Source organism: Bubalus bubalis, chromosome 16, assembly GCF_019923935.1.
Source record: "Bubalus bubalis isolate 160015118507 breed Murrah chromosome 16, NDDB_SH_1, whole genome shotgun sequence".
Taxonomy (NCBI): Eukaryota; Metazoa; Chordata; class Mammalia; order Artiodactyla; family Bovidae; genus Bubalus; species Bubalus bubalis.
In genome coordinates, this window is record NC_059172.1 from 80,273,381 (window position 1) to 80,291,561 (window position 18,181).

The following is an 18,181-nucleotide window of genomic DNA, read 5'->3' on the forward strand; positions in this document are numbered from 1 at the left end:
TTTTTAAAAATATCCTGTTGATTTTTTAGTATCATTCTGTTTTTTTACTCACTTAACAATAGTATATATTTTTTCTTTTGATTCAAATGGTAGCATATATATTTGCTGTGATTTTTTAATTTACTTTATTGTAATTTTTAAAGCTCTCCTTTTAAATATTTTTCTTACCATACTAGATGACTCATTGCATATTTTCATCAACAGTGTCTTTTGATAGCCTTGATGATTCTTGTCATAAATAAAACAAAGTCCAAATTACTCAAAAGTTGGCAGAATTTGACAGAATGGCTTCCTCTATATAAAGGCTCTCCACCGTAATTGCTAAAAAGGGCTATTTAGGTATTACTTTAATGAGAACTAATTGAACATGTTTATACAATAGATTTTAAATTAGCATATTTATGACATGCAAACTTCATTCCCTATTTTAAAGTTTTAAATTTAAGACTTTGATGTAACAGTCTTCAACAGCTTTATTAAGATTCAGCTCATGTATCATATGATTGACCCTTGAAAGTTTACATTTCAGTATTTTCTTTTGTTTTTTTTTAGTGGAATTTCTGGGTTTTATAGTATCAGTGTCTCATGGTAACAATGCTTGCCTGGTAGTTCGGCTGGTAAAGAATCCTCCTGTAATGCAGGAGACCCCAGTTCAGTTCCTGGGTTGGGAAGGAATCCCCTGGAGAAGGGATAGGCTACCCACTGCAGTGTTCTTGGGCTTCCCTAGTGGCTCAGCTGCTAAAGAATCTGCCTGCAAGGCGGAGACCTGGGTTCATTCCCTGGATTGAGACGATCTCCTGGAGAAGGGAACAGCTACCCACTCCAGTATTCTGGCCTGGAGAATTCTATGGGCTGTATAGTCTATGGGGTCGCAAAGAGTAGGACACGACTGAGTGATTTTCACTATGGTAACAATATGTTTAAAATTTTGAGGAATAGAAAAAAATTTCTAAAGTAGCTATACAATTTTAGTTTCCTGCCAGTAGTATATGACGGTTTCTCTTTTTACACATAGTTACAACATTTATTATTATTCATCTTTTTAATTGTAGCCATCTTAATAGGTATGATATGGTATCTCATTGTGATTTTGATTAGATATCTCTTTCTTTATTTTTGTGACTAATTACCATGAGAAAGTTAGCTTCTGTAGTTTTTATATATAATCTAAGAACTGAATATTAGATGCTGATATGTTAAATGATGTAATTTCTTACAGCTGTTTTTATAATATGTAACATTTTATCAGTTAGCTTCACTATACATTTTGCCTCTTTTGTCAGAAATAATTGTGGAGGTGTCTCATATGTTTAACTAGAAAGAATGAAGTGTACAGAGTAGTATATTTGTAATATCCAATCAAACATAAGGTCTCTTTGTGGGAAGTTTTCACTTTGGTTTGTCTTGCTTGACCTTTATTGTTAGAATAATCTTGGCCTTTTTTTTTTTATAAAGCTTTTGGCATTAACTATTCAACATGAGAAACCTGATTTAGAAGAACAGAAAACAAAACTATTACAACAGGAAGAAGATAAGAAAATACAGTTAGCTAAGCTTGAAGAATCTCTTTTAGAGGTAAAATTTAGTTATTCAGGATGTTGATCATATTACATACTTCGATTAAAATCAAATGCTGTTTTTTTAAAGGTTATAATACCTTCAGCATGTTTTTGGTTGTATCAGAAGAATATCAATATATATATTAAAATCAAAATTCAAATAGAAAAAGGGTAGATATCTTGGAATATGAAACTTGGGAGTAATGTTTAAGACAAGTGATTTTTAACTAATACTGTCTTTACACTGTATTTCATTAATGTTTAATTATATGCTCAGAACAACATTCAAAAGTAGCATGAGATTATGATTTGATCTGTAACTTTAAATGGTTTTTATTTTTATTAAATTGATAAAATTAATATATATACCATGCTTTAATGATATAGTATCATCTAGTGATTTGCAGTATCTTTTCATATACAAGGCTGTAAAATATTGAAATTCTTTTAAAAGTATGTAAGTTCCCGTAAATATCATCAAATTAATAGTAGTTAACTTGGACTTCCTTTAATTGATCATTTTAGTATATATAATAATGTTCATATTATTTTATTAATTTTTCTACAGACACTTGCCACATCTCAAGGTAATATTTTGGAAAATAAAGATCTGATTGAATCTTTGAATCAGACAAAAGCAAGCAGTGCACTTATTCAGGAGTCACTTAAAGAATCTTACAAACTCCAAATTTCTCTTGATCAAGTAAATATTTTCTTTATGATCTTATATTGTTTTCTTAAATGTTCATGTTAATATGATAAAAATCATAGTATCAAGATTTCAGGGGAATGATGACTGCAAAAAAGACAGCTATTCAAAAATGCCAGGTCCTGGGGTCTAATTCTTGTTATTATGGAGAGAGTGATAGATGTTGAGCATATCAAGGGTAAAGAGTGTTGGTTATTTTTGTCCCCTGCTGAATGTCACTGATTTCTGGCACATTATCTAGAGTCGTAGGGAAGCCCAGGTGGTGCAGTGGTAAATAATTAGCCTGCCAGTGCAGGAGATGCAGGTTCAGTCTGTGGGTCAGGAAGATCCTCTGAAGGAGGAAATGGCACCCAACTCCAGTATTCTTGCCTGGAGGATTCCTTGGATAGACAAGCCTGGTAAGCTACAGTCCATGGGGTTGCAAAGAGTCAGACATGACTGAGCACTCATGCACACTAAAGTTCTCAGTTCAGTTCAGTTCAGTTGCTCAGTCATGTCTGACTCTTTGCGACTCCATGGACTGCAGCACACCAGGCCTCCCTGTCCATCACCAACTCCCGGAGTCCACCCAAACCCATGTCCATTGAGTCGGTGATGCCATCCAACCATCTCATCCTCTCTCGTCCCCTTCTCCTCCTGCCCTCAATCTTTCCCAGCATCAGTGTCTTTTCAAATGAGTCAGCTCTTTGCATCAGGTGGCCAAAGTATTGGAGTTTCAGCTTCAACATCAGTCCTTCCAATAAACACCCAGGACTGATCTCGTTTAGAATGGACTGGTTGAATCTCCTGGCAGTCCAAGGGACTCTTAAGAGTCTTCTCCAACACCACAGTTCAAAAGCATCAATTCTTTGGCGCTCAGCTTTTTTTATAGTCCAACTGTCACATCCAGACATGACGACTGGGAAAACCATAGCCTTGACTAGACAGACCTTTGCTATAAATTTGTATTGAAATTGAAACTGAATGTGTTTTTGTGTTTAATGACTATTAAAAAGCATCTTTGCCATTCCTGAAACTTTTCTTAAGGCAAATTAAGTATATCAATAAAAGAGTTAAAAGTTATTTTTCCATTAAAAACATCTTTCTTCCCTTTTCATCCTCTATCCTGTGAATGTGATGACTGAACTCTTTTCTTACAAATAGTTAAAATCCTTTTTACTTTATTATTTTAACATTTTCTGGAGTAGAATTTCAACCCTGTGTCAGTACAATGAATCTTTTTTTCTTCTACATTTGGCGACAGAGATTTGCTGAAGAAAAGCAATAAAGATGAATGATACTATGAATTCTCAGTCTCCAACCTGACGTGGCCCCTTACTGACATCCTTTAATTCTTTCCTATTTCTTTGAATGACTTTTCCAAATTTTTTTTAGATGTTTTTCAGTTCTTGCTTAAATTCTGCACATACATAGATTTCTTTCTTCCCTTGAGAAAGTGCTCTGTTGAAACCAGAATTAGAACAGGCTTAGAGCCTCTTTTCAAACTAGTCACCCCACCTTCTCTGCCACTACTAAAAAGGCAGCATCATAACTGTCACTCTCTACCAGAAGGGTTTTGACCTTTCTCTGCATTCTCTTTCTGAACAGGCTCAGAAAGAGAATGCCAATATCATATTTGTAATCCTGTTTCTTTGATCAGAGTGGCATAGATAACTTTGTCAGAGTTCCGTTCATAACCTCAAGGCCATTTAATCCTATGATTCTTTCATCTTTATCATCCTTTACCTTCAGTCAGAACGAAAGCCCTTGTGCTTATTGGTTCATTTTATGCTTATGTTGAACAATGCTAGGTGCTCTGTTATCTTAATGTGGACCCTCAGTTGCAGTCTTCTTCTCTACCTCTGCGTGCATCAGTGTTCTGTTGGTACCAGTCCCACATGCTACATTCATTGTTCTGACTTTTCTCCACTGCAGGGATAGCTGTAGTGCCATGCTGTCTCACATGACCTACGTGATCTCTGATCACAACTGTTTACCATTTTGTCTTACCCTAATACAATTGTTTACCTCTTTCTCCTGATACAAGTGTTCTTGGTCTTCAGTAAAACCATCCCTTGTACTACTCTATAATCAGAGTAGAGATGTATTTAGAATACATTGATGTAGTTTCATAAAAGTATAAAACAAATATATCATCTTAGGATTTTAAAAAGTATAAAAGTGTAAAAATATAAAAGCTGGAGTATGATGTCTGAGTTGTGGGCTTCTGTGGTTCATCTGTATTTGTTGTCTGTGTGTTGGCAGAGTTAGGATGTGCACAGGAGCCTGCAGGTGGCTGTGAGCACTGGTACTAAGGTGTTATCCCCCCCTCCCCCGACATTGTTCCACAGGAACGGGATGCCTATCTCCCTCTGGCTGAGAGTGCCAGCAAGATGTACTTCATTATCTCTGACTTGTCCAAAATTAACAACATGTATCGCTTTAGCTTGGCTTCATTTCTCCGACTTTTCCAGCGAGCTCTGCAGAACAAACAGGTATGCTGGTGGGGTATGCTGGTGGTTACCCCATAGCTGAGACTGAATAAGAGAGATCGCTTTATTAGTTGTTAAATTTATAATAATTTCTTGAGTGAAGTTGCTTAGAATTATATTTCACAAGACCATATATAACACCTTTAAACTATATTTAAAAGAAGCTGGTTCCTTAGTTGCATTTTGTGTTTTTAACCAACTATCCCAATGTGACAGCCCTCTTAATGGAAATGATTTATGATTATAAATTAATAAATGATTATGTTCTAAGATGATCATAAAAAAACCTGGAAGATCAGAATTTAACCACATAATCTCATTACCTGGGGAAAGCAACATATAAAATTTCATCATATACCCTTGTTGTTTGGGGGCTTCCCCTTTGGCTCAGCAGTAAAGAACCTGCTGCCAATTCAGGAGACCCAGGTTTGATCCCGGGGTTGAAAAGATCCTCTGGAGGAGGGCACGGCAAAGCGATTCTTGCCTGGAGAATTCCATGGACAGAGGAGCCTGATGGGCTACAGTCCATGGGGTCACAAAGAGTCAGACACGACTGAGCAACTGAGCATGCACTTGTTTGAGACTGTAGTATGTTACAGGTATCATTCTAGAAAACGGAAATAGAGCAATATACATTCTTTTATCAAGTTTGTATTCTAATGGAGGGAATATGTTAAAAAATACACGTAAGTTTACCCAAAAGGTATAATACTGTGCTTTAAAAATATAATGTACACAATATTCATGTCCATAAATATAAACCTACATGATGTTTTTGAGAACTTTTGAGGCTGTGTGTGTGTGTGTTAGTTGCTTAGTCATGTCTGACTCTTTGCAAACCCATAGACTGTAGCCCACTAGGCTCCTCTGTCCATGGGATTCTCCAGGCAAGAACACTGGAGTGGGTTGCCATTTCCTTCTCCAAAAGGAACTATAGAAAGAAAGAAAGTGAGGTTGCTCAGTCGTGTCTGACTCTGTGCGACCCCATGGACTATAGCCTACCAGGCTCATCCATCCATGGAATTTTCCAGGCAAGAGTACTGGAGTGGGTTGCTGGTTCCGTCTTCTTTGAAGTTGTATCCTTTATTTAACTACCTCCTATGGAGTGTTCTGGAGAAGGCAGTGGCAACCCACTCCAGTACTCTTGCCTGGAAAATCCCATGGACAGAGGGGCCTGGTGGGCTGCGGTCCATGGGGTCGCTAAGAGTCGGACATGACTGAGCTACTTCACTTTCACTTTTTACTTTCATGCATTGGAGAAGGAAATGGCAACCCATTCCCGTGTCCTTGCCTGGAGAATCCCAGGGATGGGGGAGCCTGGTGGGCTGCCGTCTATAGGGTCGCACAGAGCCAGACATGACTGAAGCGACTTAGCAGCAGCAGCAGCAGCAGCAGCATGGAGTGTTCTGGTTATCTCTGCTGAATATGTTTTTACATCTAGACTTGGCAGATTAAACAGTGTTTCTTTTATGCTCATCGATTCTGTGGGGAATTTGGTCAGGGCCTGGCAGGGCTGGCTTACCCCTGCCTCACAGGGCCTGGGGTTCGGCTGGGAGGAACTGAGAGGGAGTGGGTTCAGAGAGGCCCACTGGTGATGGGGGCGGGTGGAACTGATGGCGGGCTGCTGACTGTGGCACGTCTGTGTGAGGCTTGGTTTCCTCATAGTGCAGAGTAGGTGAGTTTCTCATATTGCACACTGAGATACTAAGCATGTATTCCAGTGGAAAAGACAGAAGCTGAATTGTGTTTTACAACCCAACCTTGGGTCATTTCTGCTGTATTCTTTTGGTTGAAGCAGTCAAAGCCTGCCCAGATTTAAGAAGGGGAAAGGGACTTCACCTCCTGACAAAATGTCAAAGAATTTGGAGGTTATGTTTAAAATAGCTAGATACTTATAGGATTGTTTTTCCGTAGTGTTTTGTTTCTCTAGTTATTTTCCTAATTAACTTCCTAGACTTGGATAGCTGGGGCAAAAATGCATATATGTAAGTCTTTAGGCAAATAGTGTCTAATCATCCTTTGGAAATATATGCTGTTGGTGTATTAAAATCATACAACAACAGGGACTTTTTTCCATCATTCCTTACTCAGATGGTTAAGAATCTGCCTGCAATACAGGAGAACAAGAATACAGGTCAATCTCTGGGTTGGGAAGATCCCTTGGAGAAGGGCATGGCAACTCACTCCAGTATTCAGGCCTGGAGAATCCCATGGACAGAGGAGCCTGGCAGGCTACAGTTCATAGGGTTGCACAGAGTTGGGCACGACTGAATGACTAACACTTTCATTAAGCAAAAATGGATATTGCTGCTGCTGCTGCGTTGCTTCAGTTGTGTCCGACTCTGTGCGACCCCATAGATGGCAGCCCACCGGGATCCCCTGTCCCTGGGATTCTCCAGGCAGGAACACTGGAGTGGGTTGCCATATCCTTCTCCAATGCACGAAAGTGAAAAGTGAAAGTGAAGTCGCTCAGTCGTGTCCTACTCTTAGCGACCCCATGGACTGCAGCCTACCAGGCTCCTCCGTTCATGGGATTTTCCAGGCAAGAGATATTATGTATCTTTTAATAATTAGCCTATTAGGTATTGAAAAATATTTCACTATATTTGAAAGTCTTTAGTCATTTATAAGATAAAATCACTTGTAGAATAGATATCAGATTATTTGTGTTTTTTCTTTGGTGAATTATGATTTTTTTATATTCTGTTGTATTAGTATTTTGAAATTTGATTTATAAGAAATTCTTATATATTAAGGACATTAAATCTTTGTCATATGTTGCTAATATTTTTGGCTTATTGTTTGCTTTTAATTTATTTCAATAATATTTTTTATGAAACCAAATTCATCAAATTGTTTTTTGTAGTTTTTATGTTTGATATAATACTAATATAAGTGTTTTTAGGATTATATTTTGGGTGCAAATAATTTATTCTTTTAGATAAATTAGGGAGCAAAATTTCATATCCAAGTAGGTTTACTTAAGTCTGTCTTTCTGAGGAAAGACATTCAATTAATATTTACTGCAAACTTAGCATATGGCAGGCATTTTCTAGGTGCATGGGTGATATACTGGAGCATAAATCAAGAAAAAGTATTGTCTTCATTGGCAGGGGCTAATTAATAATATTTTCATGAATAAATTATTTCAGAAAATCTTTGAGTATAGTGATTAAGGTTTACTAATGTCTTTTCCACTAAAATAAATCGTCTAAAGTTCTCACATTCAGATTTGAAATAAAATGACAGCTGGCAAAGAACTTATATTTTGGAGGTAGGCGGTGTTAGTAAAATCTATTTTATCACTCCTGGGAAATAAGATAAGCATTTCTCCCACATATATTCATAATGTCCTTTGGACAAAGACTAGGTTTCAAGTTGCAGGGTTGGGCTGCAGAATACTTGTGTGTTAAAATTTTTTGAATTTTAATTGTTAACTCTAGTTATACCATTTATAATATGGTGTTGGTGGAAGATTTTTACAAAAAACAATAGTGTGAAGTTTGTTAGAGCTCATTCATGACATATTGATCTTATTTCTAGTTTATTGTGTCAACAAGTAAAACTGAAGTGTCATTATACTTCTTTTGCATTAATAATTTTGTATAAAACTTGAGAGTATATAGTAAGAAGTTCATTTAAAATTGATTTTTATCTTTTAGTAAAAAGGTATTTATGTTAAAATTCAGTGATCACATAAAATATAAGAACTGAAAAAATACATTACAAGGTCTAAACTTAATAAAAATACTGATTATTTTATATTGTTTAGAAAAGCTTATAGCTTTGTATTTTGTCAGTGACAATAGTTCTGTGATAATATGGCCATTGAATAACATTTACCTTTGAATAAGTATGTATGTGTATTTGCACCTGTGTGTTTAGGTGGGCATTTGAGTTTATTTAAAAAAGTAATATAATCTTAAATTTTGTTTTCCATTGTTTTGAAAATCTACTCTATCTTATAGGTACTATATTCTGTCTTACATTAGCTTGTTTTTTAGTGGATCCAAGTTTTAATTTCACAAATGATCTTTGTTATTAAATAGTAGAATTAACAGGAGTGTTTGTGATGTGAACTGTGAATAATGCGCTCTCTTGGTTAGAACATGCTACTAACCAGAAGCTTGAAACCAAGGTCAGAAACCTATGTTTGATATATCTGTGTACCAGGTCACAATGCTTTCTGCTCATTTCACACATTTTATTTCTCATTCTGGTTGTACTTCTCTATATATTTTGCTTGTTCCTTTCTTTTTTTTTTTTTTCCCTTGTCTGTTATCATCATAAGGAAGTAAGCAAATTTTGTCTAAATATTATACCAGGATTGAATTTTACAAGGCATGTATTCTCCAAATGTACCCTGAATAAAGTGAGATGTAACACTCATATTACAGTTAGGGAAAAGGCAGGCTTTTATACCATCCCTGTCCACTATTCCTAACCCAAGCCATTTTTCATTAATCAAATAACATAGCCATTAGTGATATTTTTCAAATCATGGCAATTATATGCAGTGAAAGTACAAAAATAGGTAAAAAACTAAAACTTGTATGAATTTTGACACCATAAATTTCAAATTCATGAAAGATGAGCAAGATTTAAGATTATTTAAATTCTTATGCTGGGGATAAGAAAATTCTTGATAGTATGGTTCTGGTCATACTGTTTTGAGACTGGATTGGTAACTATAATACACGTCATTAAATGAGTTTAACCCAGGTTGATGTAATATTTTTAATGCCAGTAGAAATTAAAAATGGTAGGTCAAATTCAATTCATATTGTAATTGATTATAATTTTCATTTATTGAAAGCTTTAACTCTGTACATTAAAAAATACATCAGTTTTTTATTGTGTTAATGTAGAAGTTTAGTACATTTATTTGTTTAGTCCCTTGAGTCTGACTGATGAAGATAATTGCTCCAGAATCAGTTTTGAGTGTGGGACAACAGTTTATAAGCATGATCAAACTGTAAGGTACCTTTTAAGTGTTCATGAGTTTCCTAATGGTTTCTCAATTTTCAAATTGTCATCTACAGGATTCTGAAAATACAGAACAGAGGATTAAGTCTCTTATCAGCTCATTAAAACATATGGTTTATGAATATATATGTCGTTGTCTATTTAAGGTAAGAAATATTGTGTTTTCACTTATAAAATGTTACCTGAACCTTTATTTAATGCAGTATTAGGTTAAATTATATTAAATTGTACATAACCTTTTACCTACTGGAAAGGTATTAGAATTGACGTTTCTGATACTTTTCCAGAACGTCTTCGAGTACTCAGGATGTAGTGGAGAGAAAGGTGACAGCTTCACTAGCTGGCTTAGCCCTGCACTTGTTAGTGACCAGCAAAAGAGGGAATGAGGGTGGGTCAGGTAGATAATCTTCTAGCAGATGTTTCTCAGTCTTAGTACTCAGGACATTTTGGGCCACATAGTTGTTTGTTGTGCCATTAGCATTCCCTTTCCCCATTATGACGATCAAAAATACCTCGACACTGCCGGATGTCCCCTGGGCTGAGGAACAAAACTTCCTATTCCCTGCATTACAAGGTAAACTAATACATGATTCTGTGTTTTGAAGGAAATCTGTCATAGATGTCTTCAAATTATAAGGCACCCAGAGGAATAAACAATGAATCGTTTTAAGAAATTTTACAATATTATAGAAAATACAGAAGGTTTTCACATAGGACTATTTTATGAAAAAAAAAAAATCAGTCCTTGGGAATAGCTTGAGACATGATTTTAAAAAAAGCACTTTGTAAAGGCAGTTAACTATGAGAGAGAAATGGAGTTACTATGGTCCAATTATATAGACTTCTTAGAAGATCCTGAAAAAGATATACTTTTTATATTCTTCAGCATGAGATAGTAGTTTTTATGATTAGAGTGAGTTTATTGAACATGTTTACTTTAGACAGAGAATAAACCATTCAAAGAGTTTATTGACATTGAATGTTATTGGAAATTCAAAGAATTATAGTTGAGCGTTTCTGCAGAATTCCCTCTCTAATGAAAATTGTGGATCTATACATATTTTTGAAAGGTCTCATAGTTTACTGTCATTCTAAAAATCAGCCATTCAGCCTTCAATTTTAGTTTGTATAAAAGGAGGAATTGTAAGAGAATAATCTCAAAGCCCATTTTGTCACTGGTTATCATCCTAGATATAAGGATGATATGTCAGTAGGTTCATTGGTTATAGGTTCACAAGATATTTAAACATTTTTTTATAATTCATTATCATATAAAATTTAAAAATATTTTCAGAAAATGTTTCAGATTTAATGAGCCATATAGAAAAATCTTTAAACACTTATTTTATTCTCCTCCAATTCAGTCCTTCATTAGAATAAATCACTTTAACATTCAATATGTCCTTATAGTCTGTTTCTTCTCTCTTCATATTCATATATGCAAATATGTATACCTACACACACATATATAGCAAATGGTGGCTCAGCTGGTAAAGAATCTGTCTGCCAATGCAGGAGATGCAAGAGACACACAGGTTCAATCCCTGAGTCAGGAAGATCCTCTGGAGAAGAAAGTGGAAAGCTGCTCTAGTATTCTTGGCCGGGAAATTTCCATGGACAGAAGAGCCTGATGGGCTACAGTCCATGGAGTTGCAAAGAGTTGTACATAACTGAGCATGTGCCCCTCGCCCCCCACCTCCATATATATATATATATATATATATATATATATATATATATACACAACACATCTTTATCCATTCATCTTTGGATGGACACTTAGGATGCTTCCATGTCTTGGCTATTGTAGATAATGATGCAGTGAGCATAGAGAAGCATATATCTTTTCAAATTAGTGTTTTTATTTTTTTTGGAAAAATACCTCCAAAGTGCAATTGCAGTATCCTATGAAAGTTCTAGTTTTTAGCTTTTGAAGAACCTCTATACTGTTTTCCATAGTTGCTGTACTAATTTACAATCCTACCAACAGTGTGGGTTCTGTTTCCTCCACATCCTTGTGAACCCTCGTTATTTGTTGTCTTTTTGATCATAGCCATTCTGGACAGATATCAGGTAGTATCTCTTTGTGGTTTTAATTGGTCTTTCCTCAGTGGTTAGTGATGTTGAACATCTTTTCATGTGTCTGTTGATCATTTGTTTGTCTTCTTTGGAAAAATGTCTATTTACGTCATCTGTCCATTTTTTAAATAACAGTTTACAGTTATTATGTCTGCTCATTGGATTGATCCCTTTATCGTTATGGTGATGCTAGTGGTATAGAACTCTTCTGCTATGCAGGAGACATAAGAGACATGGGTTCGATCCCTGGGATATTCCTCCAGCAATATCCCCTGGAGGAGAACATGGCAATCTACTCCAGTATTCTTGCCTGGAGAGTCGCATGGACAGAGGAGCCTGGTGGGCTACAGTCCATAGCATCATGAAGAGCTGGACACGACTGAAGAGACAGCACACACATACAATGTCTCTTTATGTCTCTTGTTACAGTCTTTGTTTTAAAGTCTGTAAAATTATGTTTTAAAGATAGTTCAGCTTTATATTCATGGAATAGATTTTCTGTCTCTTCAATGTAGTCTATTTGTCTATAGTTCTTAAGTGAGTCTTTTGTAGGCAGCATATGTATGGCCCTTGTTTTTTTATTCATTCGGCCACTTTACAGCCTTTAATTGGAGCATTTAGTCTACTTACATTTAAAGTAATTATAGGTTTTCCAAGAGAATGCACCAGTCATAGCAAACACCCTCTTCCAACAATACAAGAGAAGACTCTACACATGGATATCACCAGATGCTCAGAACCAAAATCAGACTGATTATATTTTTTGAAGCCAAAGATGGAGAAGCTCTATACAGTAGCAAAAACAAGACTGGAAGCTGACTGTGGCTCACATCATCAGCTTCTTATTGCAAAATTCAGGCTCAAGTTGAATAAAGTAGGGAAAACCACTAGGCCATTCAGGTATCACTTAAATGAAAACCCATATGATTATACAGTGGAAGTGACAAATAGATTCAAGGGATTAGATCTGGTAGACAGAGTGCCTGAAGTAGACAGAGTGCCTGTCCAGTGTCATGGATGGAGGTTCATAACATTGTACAGGAGGTGGTGACCAAAACCATCCCCAAGAAATAGAAAGGCAAGAAGGCAAAGTGGTTGTCTTAGGAGGCCTCACAAATAGCAGAGAAAAGAAAAGAAGTAAAAGGCAAAGGAGAAAAGCAAAGACATACTAAACTGAATGCAGAGTTCCAGAGAATAATAGAGAGACAAGAAAGCTTTCTTAAGTGAACAACGTAAAGAAATAGAGGAAAACAATAGAATGGGGTAGACTAGAGATTTCTCTAAGAAAATTGGAGATACTAAGGAAACATTTCATGCAAAGGACAAAAATGGCAAGGACTTAACAGAAGCAGAAGAGATTAAGAAGAGATGGCAAGAATATACAGAAGAACTACACAAAAACTACACAAAAAAGCTAATAACCCAGATAACCATGATGGTCTGGTCACTCACCTAGAGCCAGGAATACTGGAGTATGAAGTCAAGTGGGCCTTAGGAAGCATTACTATGAACAAAGCTAGTGCAGGTGATGGATTACTAGCTGTGATGTTTCAAATCCTAAAAGATGATGCTGTTAAAGTGCCCCACTCATGATGCCAGCAAATTTGGAAAACTCAGCAGTGGCCACAGGATGGAAAAGGTCAATTTTAATTCAATTCCAAAGAAAAGCAATGCCAAAGAATGTTCAAATTATGATGCAGTTGCACTCATTTCACATGTTAGCAAGACTATGCTCAGAGGAAGGACTCCAAAATGGTGCTTGCTAGACCAGTGTGCTGGTTGTCGAACCTATCATTGAATCCTACCCCAACTCTTGGTTGCCTTTTATACCTTTGTGATGTTCAAGCAGCCTACTATATTTTTATTAGCCAACCATAGTTGAGGGTGTGTCGTGACCTGTCAGTATCCTGTAGAGGAAAATCTTAGTCAGCAGTAGATTCAGGATGATTTAAAGCCACATGCTTAAGGAGCAGATTCTAAAGTATGAAAATATATACAGTCCTATGGGGCTGCAAGCACTGGAGCCAGGTGATCTCCTGAGTGGCAGTTGCAAGAACAGAGGCTCTAGGCAAGTGTATGGGCTTCCCTGGTGGCTCAGATGGTAAAGCATCTGGCTGCAATGGGGGGGGGGGGGTGGGTACCCATGTTTGATCCCTGGATCACAAAGGACCCCTGGAGTAGGAAATGGCAACCCACTCCAGTATTCCTGCCTGGAAAATTCCATGGATGGAGGCACCTAGAGGGCTACAGTCCATGGGGTTGAAAGAGGCAGATACGACTGAGCGACTTCACTTTCTTTCACTTTCAGACAAGTGTTTAAGTTTTTCTCTGGGAGATACCGGTGAACAGAAGGGGGCAGAGGTGGCCTTCACTGACCCTGATCCCTAAGAAAGTGCTGTAGCCCCTAGGTGTGTGCCAAACCTAAACCTGCCTCTCAGACCAGAGCTCCAGTACAAGCAAATAGGCTTCTTTCACAGGAAGAAGGGAGTGAGTCTCATAGCCTGTCAAAAACTCTCTCTCTATTACTGTCCCAAAGACCCAGGAATGCAAGCTCTCCTGGCTTCCAGAGCCAGATGATCAAGGGATGTCCCCTTGGCTATAGCTCTAAAAATCAGGGCTTTTATATGTAACAGATATGTTAAGCTCACTTCTGAGCAATACCCTGGCTCCCTGGAGCCCGGCAGAGGGAGAGTAGGAATAGGTAGCTCGCTGGCTGTAGGGCGGCAGCAGGGGAGCATAAAGAGGGCGTTCACCAGAAAAGGAAAAACCTGAGGAAGATGGCGCCCGCTGGCTAGAGCACGGCAGAGGGAGAGTGCAAACATGGCGCCTGGTGCCGGCAGCGAGGCGGAGCTGCGGAGAGGTGGCCGCGCTGGAGAAAGGGAGGACAGCGATGGCGCCTGTGGGCTGGCGGCAGGCTGGCGGAGGGAGAGGGTTAAGATGGTGCCCACCGTTGTGTGTGCCCAGAGCATTCCGGCAGGCTCTTTAACATGTTAAATTAGACGCCCGCATTTCAGGCTAGCGCTTTAATCTACCCAAGGGAAGCTCTTTCGCTTAAAATCTGATGGCAGTCGCTGCTTCTCAGCTGAGCCCTGGGAGGGGCAAGTTCCTGCATGGGGGCCTTTTTTGAGCAGAGGAGTACAGTCTTGTGGACATGGTGGTGTGAGCCCAGTTAATTGTCAAAGCTAGATATTTTGGGACCTTGTTACTCAGGTGTAGGTCTCTAAAGCTGAGATACCTAGTATGGGGTGATCATACCCTTCATTCCTTAAGAAGAGGTCTGGGTTTGGAGTTTTCCTCCTGATTTTGGGTCACTGTTCCAGGGCTGGGTTTTATGGCAGGATTGTTCCCGGTCTCTCCCACTTTGATATGGTTTTCTTCTCCTTTGCCCAGTGTGTGGTAATTGCTCAGTCTTGAGGTAGTTAACAGAGGAAATTGTTCCATATATAGCTGTAGTCTCCGTGTGTCCACAGGAGAAAGTGAGTTCAGGATCTTCTAGTATCAGTGTCTTGAATGAGATTTCTCAATAGAAGTATAATTGCTAGTCCAAGTATCTAAACTTTTGAAATTTTGTTGGGCATTATCAAATTACCTTCTAAAAGGTTTTTATGTGTGCTCAGTCACTCAGTCATGTCTGACTCTTTGCGACACCAAGGACTGTAGCCCACCAGGCTCCTCTGTCCATGGAATTTTCCAGGCAAGAATACTGGCATGTGTTGCCTGCCAGTTCCTTCTCCAGAGAATCTTCCTGACCCAGGGATCGGATGCACATCTCCTGAAGTCTCCTGCTTTGTAGGCAGATTCTTTACCACTACACCAGCTTTGATTAACCAGTTAAAACACCTACTGGTAGAGTAAAGGTATCTTCTTTGCATTTTTGTCAACTCAATATTACCACTGTTCTTAATTTTGTGGTTTATAAATAATATCTTATTTTTCTTTCTTCTCTTTATTTTTAAGGTTGTTTATTTTTTACCTTCCTTACTTGCCATATTTGCCTGTTTGGGTTTTAAAGAATAAATTTTTCTTTATAGAATGTCTACTTTAATTACTCTTTTAATATTATATTTTTAATCATTGATTTATTTTTGATCTCTGTATTATTTAATTTGCATTATTACTTTTTGTCTTAAACTGGAACTCTCTACCCAATAAACAATTGCCCATCCCCCAGCCCCTGGCAACCACTGCCTACTTTCTCTTTCTATGAATCTGACTGCTCTTAGTATCTCATGTAAGTTCAGTCATGTACATATTTGTCCTTTGTAACTGCTTTATTCACTTAGCATAATGTTTTCAAGGTTCATGCATGTCGTCAATGTGTGTTTTAAAATGCCCATTCTGTCCCCCTTCCTCCCTTAGCCCTCTCCCCTCCTTTTCCCCCGATCAAGTTTAGGAATACCCTGAACTTGTGTTCTCTGCTCTCACCTCTCTTCATCCCTAAGCAGAAGGACTTTTCCCAGAGACTCTGCCATCCTCATTCACTTAATGATTCATCTCAGAAGCAGAGCCAAATGCATTGCAGTTTCATGTCCAGCAGGGCTAGGCTAGAGGAAAGTGAAAGTGAATTTGCTCAGTCCTGTCCGACTCCTTGCAACCCCATGGACTATAGCTCACCAGGCTCCTCCGTCCATAGGATTTTCCAGGCAGGAGTACTGGAGTGGGTTGTCTGTGCTCACACACTTGCTCTTCAGTAGTCGATGTGCATTGAGTTTTCCTGCTCTGGCCACTCTTATTTCTCTTGACTCCGCCAGAGGCTTGGCTGTGGGGGGCCCCGGGATGGCCTGGGGTGGTTAGAGTGGTGACTGCCCGGGGACAGTGAAACATGGAGTTACTTGATTGCTTCTGGTGCTGTCACCAAGAGGGTAAGAGGCTCCTGGTACAGCAGTTCATGCTGTAGTGTCTAACCCTAGGAGGGAGTGTGAAAGAGCTAAAGGGCCCTTGAGGGGTATAGAGGGCCAGCGCCCACAGCAGCCCTGGGTGCTGGGCCCAGCAAGTCCTCCTGAGTGTAGCTGTGCTGCTGCTAAGTCACATCAGTCGTGTCCGACTCTGTGCGACCCCAGAGACGGCAGCCCACCAGCCTCCTCCGTCCCTGGGATTTTCCAGGCAAGAACACTGGAGTGGGTTGCCATTGCCTTCTCCAATGCATGAAAGTGAAAAGTGAAAGTGAAGTCGCTCAGTCGTGTCCAACTCTTAGCGACCCAATGGACTGCAGCCCACCAGGCTCCTCCGTCCATGGGATTTTCCAGGCAAGAGTACTGGAGTGGCTTGCCATTGCCTTCTCCAAGTGTAGCTGTAATCCTTTGTATTTTCCAGGGAATATATGTTCTTATTTTACTTTTAGTGATATATTTACTGATGAAATCTGAACCTTTTTGTCATATTTTAATAAAGTAATTACAGAGTGATACAGTAAGCTTTTCAGTGCCAACATGATTTAAAACCAGCATTTTGTTGCACTACGAGAGGGGTTATAGGCTTACTATCCTCCACATTTAGTACCCAACTGGAATTTTTCATTAGCTGTCTTGAGTAATATTTTTTGTTGTGAGCAGTTGAAATTATTTTTAAAAGGGTTGTAGTTTGTAATTCTTAAGACAGGTTTTTTTTGTTTTTTTTTTTTCTTTCTCCAGCCTTTTATTGCAATTAGGTTCATTGTGATGAGATTTTACCTGTATATAATTCAGCAAATTTACATATAAAAAACTAACCATGGGTTTGAGATTGATACAATCCCATGAATTTTTTTTTTATGCCAATATTTTTTAATTTTTTTTTTGTTTGTTTTATTTTATTTTATTATTATTTTTTTTATTGTTTTTTTTAATTTTATTTTATTTTTAAACTTTACATAACTGTATTAGATTTGCCAAATATCAAAATGACAGGTTTTTAATTGATGATGGAATATCTGTTTTGTAAAATCCTTATTTTTGTATGAATAATATTAAATCTATTCATAGTGAATTCAGCATTCCATAGTTTCAGTGGTGAATAAAAATGCAGAAAGCACAGCAATTACAAAAATGAAGTAGTAAAACATTCTCAAGATTTAGCACTCTAAGCTTACTTAGAATGGAAACCATTTCATATTCGAGTGAAAGTTTTGGGGTTTTTAGCAGTCAGCATCACATTAAACTTAGTGCCAGAGCTTCTCTCATGCTCATTTTGCTGTTGTGTTAGTGATGGTAATGTGACAGCAATATACTCTTGAAATAGAGGATTGTTAGTATTCACATCACAGTGAATTGAAAGCATTTTGACCTGGAACAGAAAAATGATTGACTTGTAGTAGAAAATTTAGAATTTTATTTATTTTTATTTTATTTTATTTTTAAACTTTACAATATTGTATTGGTTTTGCCAAATATCGAAATGAA

General features: G+C 37.8%; 1 protein-coding gene across 3 annotated transcripts in view; it reads left to right on the plus strand.

Annotated features, from left to right (window-relative positions):
• The window catches only part of DYNC2H1 (dynein cytoplasmic 2 heavy chain 1), a 399,828-nt gene that overhangs the window by 180,747 nt on the left and 200,900 nt on the right, over window positions 1-18,181 (plus strand). For all 3 annotated transcript variants that reach the window (XM_044929811.2, XM_044929812.2, XM_044929810.2), the window contains exons 67-70: window positions 1,456-1,575; window positions 2,128-2,262; window positions 4,599-4,742; window positions 9,782-9,871. In XM_044929811.2, coding sequence (XP_044785746.2) covers window positions 1,456-1,575; window positions 2,128-2,262; window positions 4,599-4,742; window positions 9,782-9,871 — 489 coding nt within the window. The remainder of the gene's footprint in view (window positions 1-1,455; window positions 1,576-2,127; window positions 2,263-4,598; window positions 4,743-9,781; window positions 9,872-18,181) is intronic.